Source organism: Falco naumanni, chromosome 14 (genome assembly GCF_017639655.2).
Source record: "Falco naumanni isolate bFalNau1 chromosome 14, bFalNau1.pat, whole genome shotgun sequence".
Taxonomy (NCBI): Eukaryota; Metazoa; Chordata; class Aves; order Falconiformes; family Falconidae; genus Falco; species Falco naumanni.
In genome coordinates, this window is record NC_054067.1 from 2193983 (window position 1) to 2211401 (window position 17419).

At 44.8% G+C, this 17419-nt stretch overlaps 1 protein-coding gene across 11 annotated transcripts in view; it reads left to right on the plus strand.

Annotated features, from left to right (window-relative positions):
* Nucleotides 1-17419, plus strand: part of ARHGEF9 (Cdc42 guanine nucleotide exchange factor 9) — a 221944-nt gene that overhangs the window by 144079 nt on the left and 60446 nt on the right. For all 11 annotated transcript variants that reach the window (XM_040614135.1, XM_040614134.1, XM_040614144.1 and 8 more), the window contains one exon: nt 7974-8153. In XM_040614135.1, the coding sequence (XP_040470069.1) occupies nt 7974-8153 (180 nt within the window). The remainder of the gene's footprint in view (nt 1-7973; nt 8154-17419) is intronic.

Sequence of the window (17419 nt, forward strand, 5' to 3'; positions counted from 1 at the left end):
ACCTTTTCAAGAAAATTGAAACCAATGGAAAGTACAATAACCCAGAACCTTTAAGTCTGTACTGATTCTCCACCTTTAGATAGAGACATAAAGCTTCCAACCAAGTGTGACAGTCTTTCCAGAATATGGGGCTATCAGAGGCTCTCTCACTCCAATCAGCCTCTTTCAGCTGAAATCCAGCCATTACTTAAATTCATCAAAGGGCTTGAAAGCAGAAAGGGAAATTCTTTGCCTCGTGCTTAACCTTTGTGTGATTGCACCTCTTCAGAGAATAAGCAAATCAAGTGGAAATGCCCTCCCATTTGTTTTATGAATGAGCCGTGTGGCAAATTCACTGTGATTTGGCTTTATTCAGTTTGTATAATTTCTGATGAGAGGTTTAAAAATAAATACACAATCAAAGGGACTATGGGGAGATTATACGTAAAGAACAAAAGTACAACATGATGGGGTGGGGTGACATTTCCTTGTACACTTCCTTTTTGTCTGCTCCATCAACTGAGTGAACCTGTCCTAGCTGTGAAAACCAGTGACACACTGGACTGAAACGTGGGCTGCAGCTGGTGTTGTCTGTGCAGCTCAGGTGAGCACCTCATCACACTGCGCCCGTGCTCGTGCCGTATACGTGGTTTTCATGGGGGAGACATATGAGTGGATCTCAGCAGAGCTTTGAATGCCTCCTTGGGAAATCTTTAAGGTGACGGCATTGCTGTTAACAGCCCCATCAATCTGCGTTGTAAGCGTTACTGCTTGTGAAGGAGCAATGCAATTAAAACACTAGAGGGTAAGGCAGTGTGAGGTGCTTTTCTTCTGGGGACACGGGCAGCAAAGTGGTATTCTTATTTGGCTGGAGGTTTGCAGATCGTTTATGTCTCCTGTTCTGCTGGGGCTCCTTTGAGCATTGATTTCTTTATTCTGAATGCCAGCTCTCTGTATATTCTTGTTTTAAGATGTTTTGGCTGCTGCCATTATGGAAGGGCCCGTTGAATACAGTGGGAAATGCTATTGTTATTTTACAGTGCTTTTATGTTGTCTAAATAAAGGGCATGTCTGTACAAGAACAATTTGAACAAATGGCATAGTCTCACCACGTTTCTCCATCTCCCTTTCACAGCCTGCTCCCTATTCCTGCTTTCCCGCTGCTGTGGAGGAGTACGTAGTTTATGTAATGCTGATTTGAAAGGGAACTTCCCAGAGCTTTTTTTTTTTTTTTTTTTTTTCTATTACAACTCTGTTGATGTATTAATAAATGATCTAATAGAGAAATATTTCCCTGCCTTCAGATTATTCGTATTACCCAGGGGCCATGGTCCTAGAAACTTTGTAGGTACTTAGAATTTTCTAAGGAGATGGGTGATATATGATAGATTTCTTTGGGGTTTTTTGGGAAGGTGACTCTTCATTAAGTTAGTTTTTGACTAGTGAGAAACTCTGTGCTGGAAATTAGATGCTGAATCTTGTGGGCTAACTAACAATGATGGTTTATCCCTGGAAGAGGTATGGACAGGTAATAGTGGTTTGTGTGGCCTACCCTCAAACTAAAGCACCCCTGAAAACAGAAACTGCTATTTGGTGCCTACTTCAGTCTCCAGGGACCAGTAAGTCCCCAATTTCTTTTTGAAATTAGCCCATAAGAAGTAAGTGTTGATTAACTCGGACTACTTAGCAAAATTCTGCAATAATGACTGATTTCACTGAAACACGTTTCATGCTCGGCTGCCTCACTGCGGGCAGTTGGGGAGAAGGAGCAGATGTTAGCCTCCAACTGTGCTTCTGGGCTTTGGAAGTGAGCAAAGTCAGGGAGAATGCACCAGATACATTGGAGGCAGAGGCTCACCCATTCCCCAAACTGTTCTTCCAAGAGGCCCCATCTTGTAGAGTGGAGCCAAGTCCCTCTTTGCAGCGATACAGCAGGTTCATGGGTGGTAGATTTAAAGCCTGCGGTAGCCTGGGACAAGTTGTGAACCTTGGTTTAGAGGTCACTTTCTGAAATGTAGTTTAGAAAAACATCCTAGGTGGTGATCCTGAGCTTTTTTGGTCAGGATGTGCTATAGATACAGACTGCAAGATAGGATGTGACAAGGTATGTGGGACCTGCTGCTGCAGGAGGGTCTTTCACGGCTTCTCCCTGCCCTTTCCTCTCCTTCAGGTCATGCAGGTTTGCTCCAGACTTGCTTTAGTAGTGGGGTCAGGCAGAGTGATTCTACCACATCATGTAACAGGGTGTTGTTCCTGTTAATCCTTCTCTTAATTTTCCTGCTAATCCTTCTCTTAATTTTCCTGCTTACTTTGATGGGAAGAGTTACTTTATCTTGATAGCAGTGACACAAAGCAATAGCCAAAAAAACCAAAAAGTAAAACAATTTGCAAATTCCAGAGCTGAAGTACCACTTTTGAGCTCTTACATTCCTTGGGATCTCCCCCTGTGGCATTAATGACAATCCTTCCCCTTTGGCTGAGGTCTTTGGAAAGCGCAAGGAAAGGAGACAGTCAGGATCATTTGTCATACGGGTATTTCTGAGCTTTCCCAACACTGCTGAGGACAGTCACAGCTAGGTGAGCTCAGCACGGGTTTTGCAACAATGTACCACAGCTCCTTTGCTGTGCTACAGCCTTCAGCATCTCTGCCATGGCATGCCACAGTGTGCCAGCATCAGGAGCTCTCAGCTGGCACGCGCTGGTGGTACTGCATCCCAGAGGTCATGACTTGCAGAGTCCTCTGAAACCCTTTTTTATTGTTTGTTGTTGTCATTTTATTTTGGCAGCAGCTCTAATGTAATTCAGTATTTCCAGTGGCCATGTTCCATCCTGGAAATAACACCAGACTAGAAGAGAAAGGAAAATACACACAGACCTTGAGTAGGAATATTTTTTCCCCACTAACTTTACTTGCTATTGTGAAAGCATTCACCTGCTTTACATGAGCGTTAGTAGCATCTTAAAGAAGCATCTTTAGAGTGAGGGTTTGTGACTGAATTATTGGAGGTTTACAGAGTGCTTTGGAAACCTGTGATGAAAATCCCTGGAAAGGCTGATGCGTGCGCTCCTGGCAATACACTGATAATGCCCCATGTTCTTAGTGTGTGTTCCAGAAATGTCAGCTGTGCATATAATTAGAGAGAACATTGTCTTTTTTCCCTTTTTCGTTTCCTCATTAAGTTAATTTATTTCTGGTGCTGGGACATAGAAGTGACCCCTCATCTCTCTGTTCTGGGACTTACCTTTGGCCATGACCAGGTGTTTGCTAGGAGGTGAAGAAGGATCCATGATGAACAGTGACTCTGGTCCCTAGACCATGCACAACATCCCAGTGGTTAATCCAGTCTTCTGCCTACTGGTTTTTTGGTTGTTTTTTTTTCTTCACCCCAGACAGAAAGTGGTTGGCAGTGCTCTGAAGTCTCTGTAAAACACTAAAAATTATTCTCAGGTCTGCTGTTAAGAAGTGCTCTTGGGCATTTCTCCTGCATTGATGTTAGATGGTGAAAGTGTTGGGGAACTTTTCTCTTTGGGCTCTTCAGTTTGAGCAACCAATGGCAAGAATGATTGATTTTAATGGGAGCTAGGACTTTCACCTTGAATACAAGCAGTATTCAGGGTATGTCAAAACCAAATGTACATAGAATTATTATCACCTATTGCATTTCTTCTAGCCGCCTCTCTCTTCTTATGAGTAGAACACTTTTCCCAAATATCTATGTTCTTGTTATTATAAATTTAAAGACTGAGATTTTGTGAATTCTTCCGGTAGGCACGGAGAACATGATTTTATTTACAACAGCCTTCACATACTGAGAAACTGCTGTATCTGGGAGAGTATGATTTAATATTTGGCTATTCCTATTGTGATTATTATTGTTAAATCTAGTTCTTTGTTACTCTTTTTAGTGATGGCCAAATTGTGGATGGGATGAACATAAAACATTGGAAGTGTAAACTTCTGCATCACCCAATTAAGCACAAAGTAATAGTAATTTCTAGGGCATGATTCACCTCACTCGAAGGTAGGCAACTGAAATTGCTGAGATGAATCACACTCCAGATGTGTCTCTTTCTCTTCACTGCTTATAAAGGATTCCAGATGACTCTTAGATGCTGTGTGGTAGACATCTAAAATCATGGGAGATAAGTCCCTTTTGAGGTCTTCGGTGGAGTATGTGTGACCACAGTGCTAAGACCCAGATTTGAAACCAATAGACGTGAACTTTCTGCAGTAAAGAGCTCCTGTGTTGAATTCTCAGAAAATAATATTTTATCCTGACCTTTCTCTAGTTTATCATCTCTTGCTGCTGCAGATGTCAGATTCTGTCTCTGTAACCCTGCCCTGAAAGAGTCAGACAGCTCCACAGATGCAGCAAGATGTCTTGCAAAATAAATTAAACTGGATCTTTTAATTTTAGACTCTGATGTTCTCTCAGTGGGCCCAGCATGTGTGATGGCAGGAACTTGAATTCTGCCATCCTGCTACGGCCCTTATTTCACAGGCTGAACTGTATTTGTATTTGGGAAGGCCAGGGCTTGCTTGCAGGCTTGCTGGCATATGGATCCCTTTCTTGGGCTAAGGACACGGACCAGGGGCTGGAAAGGACCAGCTAAAGGGCCCCTTTTTCTGTCTCCTGGCACTACAATGTGAAAACCAAGAATTTACAGCCTTTCTCCTTGAGTATCAAGAATTACTTTGCAAAGCCACCTCAGCTCCTGACATCCACTGAAAGCACCTTCCAAAACTCTGCATTAACAACAGAAAAAGGCCAGGCACCCCCCTCTGCTTTTCTGGCCCTCGGCAAGTCCCTGTCAGCCCTTGCCATAGCCAGGCCATGCTCCTTGGAGCTGGGATTTTGTGCCTCAGGCTCGGAAATGCACTTTTGCAAAGTAGGCTAGGAGGCTCTATAACACAATCCCTCTGAAGTTTGGTTTCAGTGATGTTTCTGTGGCAGTTTGTGCCTAGAACTGCCTCTGTGTGAAGTGACAGCAAAGTCTATGTCAGCTGAAGCAGAAAAGGATGAAACACGGCTTTTGCGTAATAGCTCTGTTCCTGGTTCATCATCAGTGAAAAATGGACTAAAATACCCAATGGCATTAGCAAAAGGAGCGTGTCAGGCCAACCTGGTTTACTTTTTTACAAGAAAACTGTTTTTCTACACAAGGAGAATGTACTCTACCTCATTTATTTAGATAAGCTAAATGTAAGATCACCATGAGCCACTGGTGGGAGGTAGCCATGGGAAAAGGGGGGAAATGTTATATATTAGTGCAAGATTTCTGTGACACTGCAGTACTTCATGCTGTTTCAAAATCTCTGATAAGGTCTCTTTGGGAATAGTATTTACAGTTCTGGTCATCTTCGTTCAAGAAAGATGCAGGCAAAATATCTAGGTGCCTAAAAGAGGTAGTGAAATGCTCAGGGAGAGGAAGAGCCATCTGCTGGAGAGCCAGGCTGAGAGAGCAGAGCTTGGTTAACCGGGGAAACCACAGGCCGAACGTTGTCCATAAATACAGCAAAGCGAAATACCAGCGAAGGAGAAGAGCTTGGTCCTGGCAGAACAGACAGCTGTTGACTGGTCTTGAGTATATTGAGGGGGTTTTCTTCAGCTGTGAAGTCTTCATTCCTTCCAGATCCCTCTTGGGCTTCTTTGTGGTTTGAACTGATTCGTATTTAGGAAAGCGTCTAGACACCTTCATTTAAAGCATTGCAAGGTTTTGTGAGGAAGAGCTGAAACATATCACTATGTGCATTCATATTCATGATATTAATAGCTAAGCATTCAGCTGTTGTACGGGAATTGGAAATCAATTTTTATAACTGTTATTTTTCCTGATGTGGCTACCCTACTTTGCTAAATGAGAGCCTGGAACTGGGGTGAACTGAGGGACCTACACCATCTGACTTCAGCTGCCACTGGTTTGGATGGGATCCTCTGGTGCCCAGCTCCTTGCAGCTCTGTACCAAAAGCCCAAACGTGAGATAAACCCACACTAATACAGTAGGTGGCCTCTGTGATGAGTTCAGCACATCAATTAGGTCCATTGCGCAACTCCTCAATGAGAGCTTGTTATTAACCCGTTTCTTTCTTTTCAGTCTACTATCAGGTGATCTTGAGGCTCGCGTTTAGAAGTCCCCTATATAATGTACGAAGAAGCAATGTTTCTTTTACAGCTGGTTTTGAATTAGAAAAGACATTTTGTCAAAATGGAAGTAGAAAGAACATTCTTTTACTTTACTGCAGGAAGAAGAGAGGTCCACTGACTAGATACATCTTGGCTTTGTGGATGAAAGGCACCGAGTGTCATGTTAGGCTTTCTTAGATCTTGCTGTTTTATGTAAAATTGACTAATAATTGAAGAGCTGAAACTGCAGTTGTAATTGTCACAAAACTAAGGATCTCGATTTCTTAAAGGAAAGTCAGTTCAAGGAAAACTGTAAATCAGGTCTTTTAATCTGTTGACCAACTTGCCTGTAGGGATGTGAATGTTCTTGTATGTTTATGCTGAGAACCCTGCAGCAGTGCTAGAAGGTTTCCTGCTAGATTGTACTGTGCAGGTAGTTATTAGCAAGTATTTTGGTAAGCCAAACTTATAAAAGAGCTGTTAGAGCTCTCTAACCATTCCCAGTGCTTCTACACTTGCATAACCGCTGCAGCGGTTTATTTTCTTTATGCCTTGTATTGCTTGCCTAAATTGAAAGGGTATCTGTGGCTGTTAAAGTCTTGCCATGTGGAAGGTCTGTAATGGTTGCAGCACTGAGCTCTTTGTGAGCTGAAACTCTGGTTTGGAGGCAAGCCCAAGTACATATTCAGTGTGTCTCAGCAGAATTAATGAACAAGGTTCAAGATGGCTCTGACAAGCTAATAAGCATATGCGTGAAGTCTGTATTTGCTAGGGCAGTTCTTACTGTTCACTGCAGAATTCCTAAAGTGGACAAAACATAAACACAATTTCTTATTCTGTTAAAAAATGCATGATTTTCATTCTGAGGAGCAGTGGGTGTCCCAGTCATGGATGGATGATTTGGCTTGTGGATACACAAGCATCAGTGTTTGGATGAGTCCTTCCTGCAGGCATTAAGTAGGAGTTTTATATTTATAAAACTAGGTGGCTCTCAATGAAAATGAGAACCGGTTGGGTACTTCCCATGGGGCTGGCCTGGCTCTAAGGTGACTGTGGAGGAACATTCAGTAGGTCCTGTCAGACACAAGTCTGGCCTCAGTCCAGTTTCTAGTGGGCAGGTATCTGCCCCTTGAAGACTGTCACAGCAGCTGGTGCCGGCAGGTTCCCTGCGGGCAGTGGGGTGTGCATGTGCTGTGGGGCTGGGCTGTGCTCCAGGTCAGCGGGGTGCCACGCTGCCCTTCTTGTCTGCTGTGTAGTTTGAAGAGTTCAAAGCAATGGGTGGCAGTACATCACCAGCACTCTGTAAATACAGAACTTCCAGTTTAAAATAATAATAAAACCCCCACGTTCTTCTAAATATGTTTGCAAACTTTGCTTGGATTTGCATGGAAATCTTTCTGAGCCTCGAGCTGACACTTGATCCTTTAACTGAGCAAACTTGCTCTGAAATGAAAATTCCTTTGCAGGACCGTCGTTTGGTTTAACCATTTTTGGGAACTCCCAGCTATACATCATGCTAATGGAACTGTACCTGAAAGCCATGTACCTTGACAGACCTGCATGCTTATGAGTAGGGTGTGGTGGTGGCAGTGAGAGGGGAGGTGCTGCTTTCCCTGATGCAGAGGGCCAGACCTGAGAGGCACCGAACATCCGCACGTGGTGCCTGTGCGGCATGGTTAGGAGCAGGGCGGCAGCCTGCGGGAACGGTCACGGGCTGTACTACATCATGGGAGGGTGAAGTTGTTACGGATTGGAATGGAGGGAAATTGTTTTACTTTGGCTGAGCGCTTCTTTCTGTGCTGCTGCTGTGCATGTGCTTGCATGGGGGAGGTGAGCTTTTATTGACTGCCGTTTTTCTGTTTTCAAAGCTGATCAGTGGTGGTTCTATTGTAAGTGCTGAGGCAGTATGGGATCACGTCACCATGGCCAACCGGGAGTTGGCATTTAAAGCAGGAGACGTTATCAAGGTCCTGGATGCTTCCAACAAGGACTGGTGGTGGGGTCAGATCGATGATGAAGAAGGATGGTTTCCCGCCAGCTTCGTGAGAGTAAGTGACTTTCTTCTTTTTACTGCTACAATGAATCACTGCTGAGGCTGCTCAGAAGGATCAATGAACTGAACTGGTTACTGTGTTTGTTATTGATGCTTATTTCCAGTGTGTCTGTTTTCTGTCTGAAAAATGGGGAGCAAAGGTTCAAAAGAAATGAGAGTGGGGTAGAGGGAGGCTGGGATAGGTGCCGGCTCTCTTTTTATACTGTTGGGGTAGGGAGTGGCCTTTACTGTGTATCTGCTGCGGCCTCTCTCCTTAAGCAGTTCTTCTTTGGAAAACCAGGTAAGTATGATGTGGGCTACGAGTAGGTGATTTGGTGGGGCCTAAAACTTCATGCCAGCTACAAGTGACCCACATTTGGATGAGCTTTCTGGTCTGTGTGTAGCAAAAGGAGGTGTCAGCCTTCCCCTTTCCCAAAGCAGTGCTGTGTTTTGACTCTTCAGTAGTTTTAGATATAAAATTACTTTGCTTATTAGTTTGTGACCAGCTCTAGTTATTTTTTTTAATGAGACAAGGAACCATTTTACTTGTCTCTTTTTCTTCTGAAGCAGGTTTTGCTGCACGCAACCATCTCCAGTGGTGATCTGGCCTTTTACAAATAAGAAGAATGTAAGCACTTAATTTTTTTGCTCTGTATACGTTAAAAAAGCAAAAGGACAAGAAGATGCCCTTTTTGCTATTGTCAGATCCTGCCACGTTATTTGGGCGCTCTCAAGCCTTCCTCAGGGAGTCGAGATGTTGGCTTTGACCTTGCGCACTTCTCTCCTTTCTGTGCAGGATTCGATAGGTGGGATCAGAGATTTAATTCCTGTAGAAGCTTAGGGGATATGGTTCAAAAAATGAAGATTTCTTTTGCCTTGCAGAATTGTGTGAAAGATGACTTTCCTCTGAGCCTTCCAGGCAGTTTGACAGGCTCGGTAGTGTCAAGGGGAAGACTGTTCTCTCTGAAATGCACACTGAAGACCATGCCGCATCCCAAGGAGATGCCAGGCTTGCTTTAGTTCTCTGCCTGTCTTACCCTCCCTATTCTGGGCAACGGTGCATCATCAGCATGCCTGTTTGATTACATCACTTCAACAGGGAAATAGCCATATGGATTAGGAAAACTGGGTTCAAATATATGCCCTGGTGTTTCCTAGTGATGCACAATGACCACCGACGAGGGAACCCAGACCTTTGCTTGCTTCTGCCTCCCTGGTTCACAGTTCTTTTTTCCCTTTTGGTACTCATGATGCAGCTCTTATGTCTCTCCTAGGTTTGACCAGTGCTAAGAGCAAGCGATCAGTGACTGGAACTGGAGTGTGGGCTGCCTCTGTGAAAAAGTTTATGCTGTTACTCTGGCCCAGAATAACAAAAAGTTGGTATTTTGTTGAATAGGACACGGTGAGTCTGACCTCACAGCCAGTGGAGGTAACAAGCCTGGAAAACAGATTTTTATCAGTTGTGATCAAGATTGTAATCTTACTGCAGAAAATGCTCTCACCTGTGTGTCTAGCACATCTCATCTGTGTTGCCTGCTGGAAAGGCTGAATTAGAAAAAATTGTCTGTCTCATTATTTTTGCTTGATTTAGAGACTGAAATATTCTGGGCCAGTTTAACTTTTCAGTGTGTTGATCAGTGCTGTTTTCTTTGTGATTCTGGGGAAAAGATTTAGTGTCCTTTGTTGTGTGTTGTCGTAAATGTACTGTTCATGGTAGGTTTAATAACAGTCTTATTTTGCACTATCCCATTTTCTGAAAAAAAACCAAACCAAACGACTAAACAAACAGCCTATTTACTGTAAGGCCCAAAACCATGGATCATTCAGCTTGGCTGAACTTTCCATCTCTCCCTACGCTTTTCAAGGGCCGAGAGGATGATTTTAGGAACGGGGAAAAACAAAGGAGAGGAATCAATTAATTTCAGACTGTTGTACACAAATGTCTGAACATCACCCTGGAACAAACCTTGGCACTTAAGATCATGATGGCCTTACCGGGCAAGTTCCCTGCCCGTTCTGTCTAATGTCACAACTCCGTGGCTTGACTTTACTCCAACAAATTCAATCCTTCCATCAGCTCTGCAAGAGGCCAGCTTGGTTATTCTGTCTGAGAGATCCTTGTTCAGCACGGGCTGGGACCAGGCACCTGCCCTGGAACTAACTGATGCACTCCCAAAAGGGGAAACTGCATGGTTTTACTGCCATGAATGATAATTAATATTTAAAAATAAGTACCAGGCATTTCAAAAAATATGCAAGTGGAGTTCTGGCACAGTTTGTCCGCAGCTCTGCAATGGAGGCTGGAGAGGAAAATTTGCCACTCGGGTTTACAAAACAGAGCTGCCTTCTCCACGCAGCACTTCTTGGTGTGCTGCCATGAGGCAGCCCACTCACTGGTTGTCCTGTGCTGAGAAAACAACTGCCATTTGGGCTGTCATGTTCTTCTCTCCTCTGCTGGCTGAGGTCGCTTGCTTGCCTCTTCATTTCTATTCTTGCATATCCCCCCCTCTTCACTCTCTCTTTCTTGGTAATTTGAACCAGATGCCTGCAAAGACTTTGAGGCCTTTAAGGAAGGTGCCTGTAAGCCCTCTTTTGCTTGCAGGACCATTGCAGGGGGGTTGTGCTCCTTCAGGGTCCTGCCAAGGACCATTTAACCTAAGCCCTTTTCACTTTACTGTTCTCTCAATTTTTTTCCATGTTTTTCTTATTCAGCTGATCACTCTTTCATAATGAGAAGGCTGGTTTTTTTCTCTGTTGTACTTTGAGCCCTGCTTTTTTAAGATGATGCCAGAAAACTGCCTGATTTAGCCTGGGTGGTTCTCGTTTTACATGCAAAATAATTGCTTTCCTTTATATCTACATTTCTCTTATGCAAGTACAGGAGAAAAAGGGAAAATCATGTTGCATAGCAGAGGATGAAAAGCAATTCAAGTAAGGAATGAGGATGACAGGACAGACCAGGCAGGTATGAAACCAAATAGGATTAATATCAGGATATTTTCAACTGCGGGTCTCTTGTAGGTACTAACAAGGGGTGCAGCAGTAGATCCCTGCAAAGTCAGATTCCTCTAAAAGTCATTTGGATCACTTCTGAGGACAAAACTGGGCTGGAAACCTAGTTTGCGGTGAGACGTCTGACACTTCTTGCTCTCCAGCCAGATCATATGGAAATCTTTGGCAAACTGTTTGGCACTCACAAAATCTCATAGCAGGAAAAAATCACATTTGCAAGTGCAGAGGGAAACGGTAACCTGCTGATTCCCTTGGCCTCTTTTACATGCATAGTTAGGGGGTTGCAAACAAAAAACACACTTGAATTGCCTGCACATACAATTGTTGTCTCCACGCATAACACCTGCAGTTATCCTCTTAGTAGCCTGAGACTTGGCTGCAAGAAAAGGGGGAGAGAGGAAAGCCATAGAGTTTTAGGAGCACAGAAACTTTCAAGGAGAAACTGGGTGATAAAGTGACACTTCTGAGAAAAAGCACAACATAGGAGAAGTAAAATCTGGAGCTAGTAAGCAATGGTGAATGGTTTGCTGCAGGAAGCTGCTGCACTTAGGGAAGAAGTTATGAAAACTCATAGAGGCAGGTGAGAACTCCAGAACTAGATTTAAGGCTGAGTAATGAGCTGGGTTTGGGACCGATGAAGGGATCTGTGTTGTATTTTAGCACGTGTTATCAAGTGAGCACGCTGGACAACCACAGGGTGCAACCATCAGTCTTGTGATTAGCTGCATAGTGTCTTTGAACGTCCTGTCAACTTTTAGGGGTCTAAGAGGGTGGGAGGTACAATTGTAAAAAATCAGCATGAATTTTAAACAGAATTTCATAATCATAGTGGTGATGCTACTTGTTGCTCATGTCTCCTTTGTGGATGGCATAGCCTTGGGCTGTCTTTACATGATGTGGTACAAATGAGTTTTTGCATACTGGCACATCCAGTGTCCACATCTACTCAAAAAAAAAATAGGCTTAGTGTTTGTAGGGAAGAATTTACAGCAAAAAATAATAGTCTAGTATTGCAAATGGATCAATTGTTGTACCTTAAGGCCTCATTTAGAAAATACAGTTAAGTCTCAAAACCAAAGTTTTGATTCAGAGCCTAACATCAAGTCTCCTAAATGGCCGGGGTGAGATTCAAACACTCCAAATGCAGGAAATCAAATGGCATCCTGTTTGAGCTCTAACATATTTCCACTGAGAAAGAAATAAAAAAATGAAAGCTTATGGACATTTAGTGCTCTAAAATCTTTCCACAGAGACATGGCAGAATGCACCCATCCTGGGCAGGGCAGGGGATTTATTTTGTTGTAAAGCTCTCCTTAATCTCTTTGGATGCCAAGAGTCAGACTAAGTTTCCAGAATACATTTCTTCTCACCTCAGCAGCAGTGACCCTTCCTCATATTTATTAGGCTAAGCTAAAGAGCAAATCTGGGGCTGAGGAGATTTTACTGCAACTTTTCGTACTGCCCAGTGACCGTTGAGTTTTGTGCAGAAATGAAGGGTAATGGTCCTCCAAAGGCTTGAGCAAAGATGGTGTATTGAAGTCTTTGTAGTCCATACCTTTTACATAGGAGAAGATGCAGGGGTGGATCGGTGCAGCAGTGCTCCTTGTTTTCTCTCATCATTGCCTAGGTTTCCCTGAGTGTTGCAATTTTGGATTGATTTTCCTGCTGAAAAGCTGCCTTTGACCCACATTATTTTCTGCTGCTGAAGAAGTGCTAGATAAATTAGTGTAAGCTTTCAAGGCACTATTTAGAAAGGAGACTGTAAACCCCGAGTCTTATCTTAGTGCCCAGCAGCTCGTACACTTTTTTGGGTGGGTGGGTTTAGCTTTTATTCATAGGAGTTGTGTATTGTGTATTGTGCTCTGTATTGTGGGTGTATTTCCAAGAGCCACCCACATCTTGCTGTCCCATCTGCTTTTTTCACCTGTAAAATTTCATTGCCTGTGTAGGGATCTTGATACAACAGCACATCACTTACCTGCTTTTCTGTTCTCTGCACTCATCGTGTTAGCGTTTACTTGGTGCCAATGGCAGGGGCGTCAAGGTGAGATTTTTCCAGAGAAAAGAGGATGACGCTGAAGTAGCATTCACCTGTTGGTCAAACAAAACGGTATGTACTGCAGTGTCTGCTGCAGTCAGTACCTTATAAAGGAGATTTTATTCTCCTGTGGCAAATACAGCATAAAAATAGCTTCTGGTAGAGGTAGAGGTATCACACAGCATGAGCAGCACTCCACAGCGACAGGATGCACTGCAGACAAATTGTGAGTTTTCCTTTTTCTTTTTTTTTAAGTCAAGCAGCATTTTAGCATTCAAACACTGCCTGTACTAATTGCAGCTGCTGTTATCATGACAACTCATTCCACTCAGAGAGGTCAGCATCCGTCAGATCTCCCAAGGTTCAAATACCAGCACTTGGGCCCTTCCCTGTACAAGCTGCCTTGCAGGTGTAAAAACAGTGTTTTGAGGCGGTTGTTAGAATGAGGCAAACTAGGCACAGATTTTCACAGCCCCTTCCCTGTCCTCTGCCAAACTGGTAGTGAAGGAAGATTTTCCCCCTGAATGAAGCAGTGGCTTCCTTGGCCTGGCAAGGTTTCTATGATGAGCTGCTAGAGCAGCTGAGCTTTCACTCTTCCCTGTTGTGCATCACATGTAACATCACACAGCAGGGCCTTTTGGTTTTTAGGAAGGTGGAGAGTGACGAGCCCTAACTCACAGTATTTTGGCCGGTATAGTGTAGCACATCCAGTTTATTGCAGTGTCCAAGCCACTTTTGCTACACGGTGGAGCTCCAGCCCATGCGAGTCTGTGCATTTAGACTGCAGGAGGCGGAGGGAGTAAGCACAGGGCAAGTTTGTTGGAGCCATTTTTGCTCACCTGTTCACAGGTGCAGTCTGACATTGTCCCTACGGAGTCACCTGTTTTCTTCTTTCCCAGAAACAAGTGAAGGGTATTTCTTACCTTCGGTAAAGGGAACTTCTGAGGCTGGGAATGGAGAGATTTAAAGGGGAGAGGAAGAACTAGAAGTAGGTTTGCTGAAGCTGGGCAGCTGCAGGAGGGCAAGAGAAGGTATCAAAGAGCCTGTGACCTGGAGGGTGGTGAAGGACAATGAGCCTGGAGCCAGATTACAGAGGGAAAATTTCAGGCTATGGGAGAAAATAGTGGTAGGACCACAGGAGGGAAAACCAACTTGCTTTAACTGCCTTTCCTTCTACTGCTGGATGTCTTATTCCGCATCTTAGAAGAGGGATCTGTGAAGGTGGTCTGTGTTTCCTTGAACAGCATCCCAGCTGTGGCCCCACACTTTGCTATGCCTGCCGCTTGCCCACAGAAGAGCAGCGAGGCTGGGGCAGCCGCTGGGAGGACAGGCAGCATCCCTGTGCCTCTTCTGCTTGCCAGGGCCTCACCTCCTCTCTGAAGGCAGGGAAGGGAGAAGCATCTGCCCTTGGGCGTTTGTAGAGCTCAGGACAGCCTGTGCTTCCTCCTGAGGGCAGGGAAAGGCTGTGCCTGGATCACTGGAGTGACACATCGAGACTGATGATGTTTTACTTATGCAAAGCTCTGCACCATGAGCCCTACTTGATTACAAATAAGCAACTGATCTTTTTAATCCGCTATAGAATCCAACTGAACAGGCATATTATACAGTGCATGTGGCTGAAAACAAGGGTACAGCACTAGCTAACTACCGGCTTATCAAAATAGGGAGGGCTAACTACCAATTTACGGAAGAAGGGAGAAGGGGCACATCTTGCAGCTCACACAGGGCAGCATGGTTAGGTGGGTAAAATAGTCCTGAGGGTCTGTGCTGCAGCTTGTTTCTGTAGGGTTATTGGAGTCTCCTACACTCCCTTGCAGTTGTTGTAGGGCTAATGATCCTGTAATACCACTATTTGGTGACAGGTTTTGCTGAAGATTGGGCTGCTCATACTCCTATTTGTTATAAAGTCGCTGGTGAACAGAGGTGCAGTGGAATAGCAACAGCTCTCTGGAAGGATCTGCCTGTATCATTTATCTGCCACAGTATTTAATTGTGAGCTAGAATCCGGGATGGCACATTATCTGCTAGTTTTGTCCTTGTGAGTATCCAATGGAAGGAAATTAATAATCCAGATGGCTGGTAAAATGTTTGTTTTATCATGCCTTCTGATTATTATGAGAGGATCAGCCCTCTGTGCCTATTAAGTAAAATGTCCTCTATATACAGTATATGCATTCAGTAATCTAAATATATAATAATTGCAGGTCAGCTAGTGTTGGAATGGTGCTGTTTGGTGATTTTATGCACCATTTGGGTATAGTTGCAAATTGATAAATCACATTTCTACAGATTTTATATCACAGAATGGTTTGGGTTGGAAGGGACTGAAAGCCCGTCTAGTTCCAGCCCCCTGCAGTGGGCAGGGACACCCACCACCAGACCAGGCTGCTCCCAGCCCCGTCCAGCCTGGCCTTGGGCATTGCCAGGGATGGGGCACCCACAGCTGCTCTGGGCAGCCTGGGCCAGTGTCTCACCACCCCCACAGTGAAGAATTTCTGCCTTGTATCTAATCCAAACTGACCCTCTTTCAGTTTAAAGCCGTTCCCCCTTGTCCTGCCACTACAGGCCCTTGTAAAAAGTCCCTCCCCAGCTTTCTTGGCAGCCCCAGCAGGTACTGGGAGGCTGCTCTATGGTCTGCCCGGAGCATTCTCCTCTCCAGTCTGAACCACCCCAGCTCCCTCAGCCTGTCTTCCTGGGAGAGGTGCTCCAGCGCTCTGATCACCTTCATGGCCCCCTCTGGACTCGCTCTGACAGGTCCATGTTCTCCTGATGTTGGGGGCCCCAGAGCAGAGGAGGAGAATCGCCTCCTCACCCTGCTGGCCACGCTGCTTTTGATGCAGCCCAGATCTGGTTGGCTTTCTGTGCTGCAAGTGCACATTGCTGGGTCACATTGAGCTTCTCATCCACCAACATCCCCAAGCCCATCTCCTCAGTCCATTCTCCGCCCAGCCTGTCTTTGTGCTTGGGATTGCCCCAACCCATGTGCAGAACCTTGCACTTGGCCTTGTTGAACTTCATGAGGTTCACATGGGCCCACCTCCAGCGAGTCAAGGTCCCTCTGGATGCCATCCCTGCCCTCCAGCAGGTTGACTGCACCGCCAGCTTGGTGTCGTTGGCAAACTTGCTGAGGGTGCGCTCAACCCCACTGTCCATGTAGCCGACAAAGCTGTTAAATAGCACTGGTGCCAGTGCTGACCCCTGAGGAGCACCACTTTTCTCCACTTGAACTTTGAGCCCTTGACCGCAACCCTTTGAGTGTGACCATCCCGCCTATTCCTTACCCGCTGAGTGGTCCATCCATCAAATCCATGTCTCTCCAATTTAGAGACAAGGATGTCGTGTGGAACAGTGTCAAATACTTTGCACAAGTCCAGGTAGATGATGTCAGTTGCTCTTTATCCACCAACACCGTAACCCTGTTGTAGAGGGCCACCAAGTCTGTCAGGCATGATTTGCCTTTAGTGAAGCCACGTGGGCTGTCACCAGTCACCTCCCTGTTTTCCATGTGCCTTAGCATAGTTCCGAGGAGGGTCTGCTCCATGATCTCTCCAGGCATGAGGGTGAGACAAACTGGCTGGTAGCTCCCTGGGTCTTCCCTGGGTTCCTTTTTAAAAGGGATATAAATCACATATAATACTAACTAGCACGGTGAAATGATCAGTGCTCTCTGGCTCCCAGAACTGGGTCCTTAGGCTAAAGAGACTTTTTTATTTGAGTATTTTACTTTTATCTGCCTCTGCAAATTACTATGTTATGCAGGAGCTGGTCATGACTTCCTAATTAGGGTTGAATTTTGAAATAGGACTGTGAGCCTCATAAGCCTGTTTGTCTCCACATGCAGGGTGGCCTTTCAATGTGAAACATCACTTAGGACTAGCATTATGCAACTTGAATTTTTTCTCTTTGTAGTTTTTGTTGGTTTAATTAATTCTTAATACAAAGCGTTTGAAAGGGTTCTTAGGGCAAGCTTCATAGTTTGTCGTGCTGGACCATTTGATGGTGTGGGGGAGACCCACACAATGTCAGATTATTTCAGAGCCCATGATTTTTTGCATTGCAGAGGTATTCAAAAAGGCACTGAAGGCTAATTTATTGTTGTAGGGTTCTTGTTAATTGCTGAACAGCTGTTTCTGTTTATTCTTTAAAAATAAGGTGGCATTGGATACAGGAATTTAGTCTGGTATCCCAAACCCCCGTCCGTGCCAAGCCGCTGCCCCTAACAGCTGAGG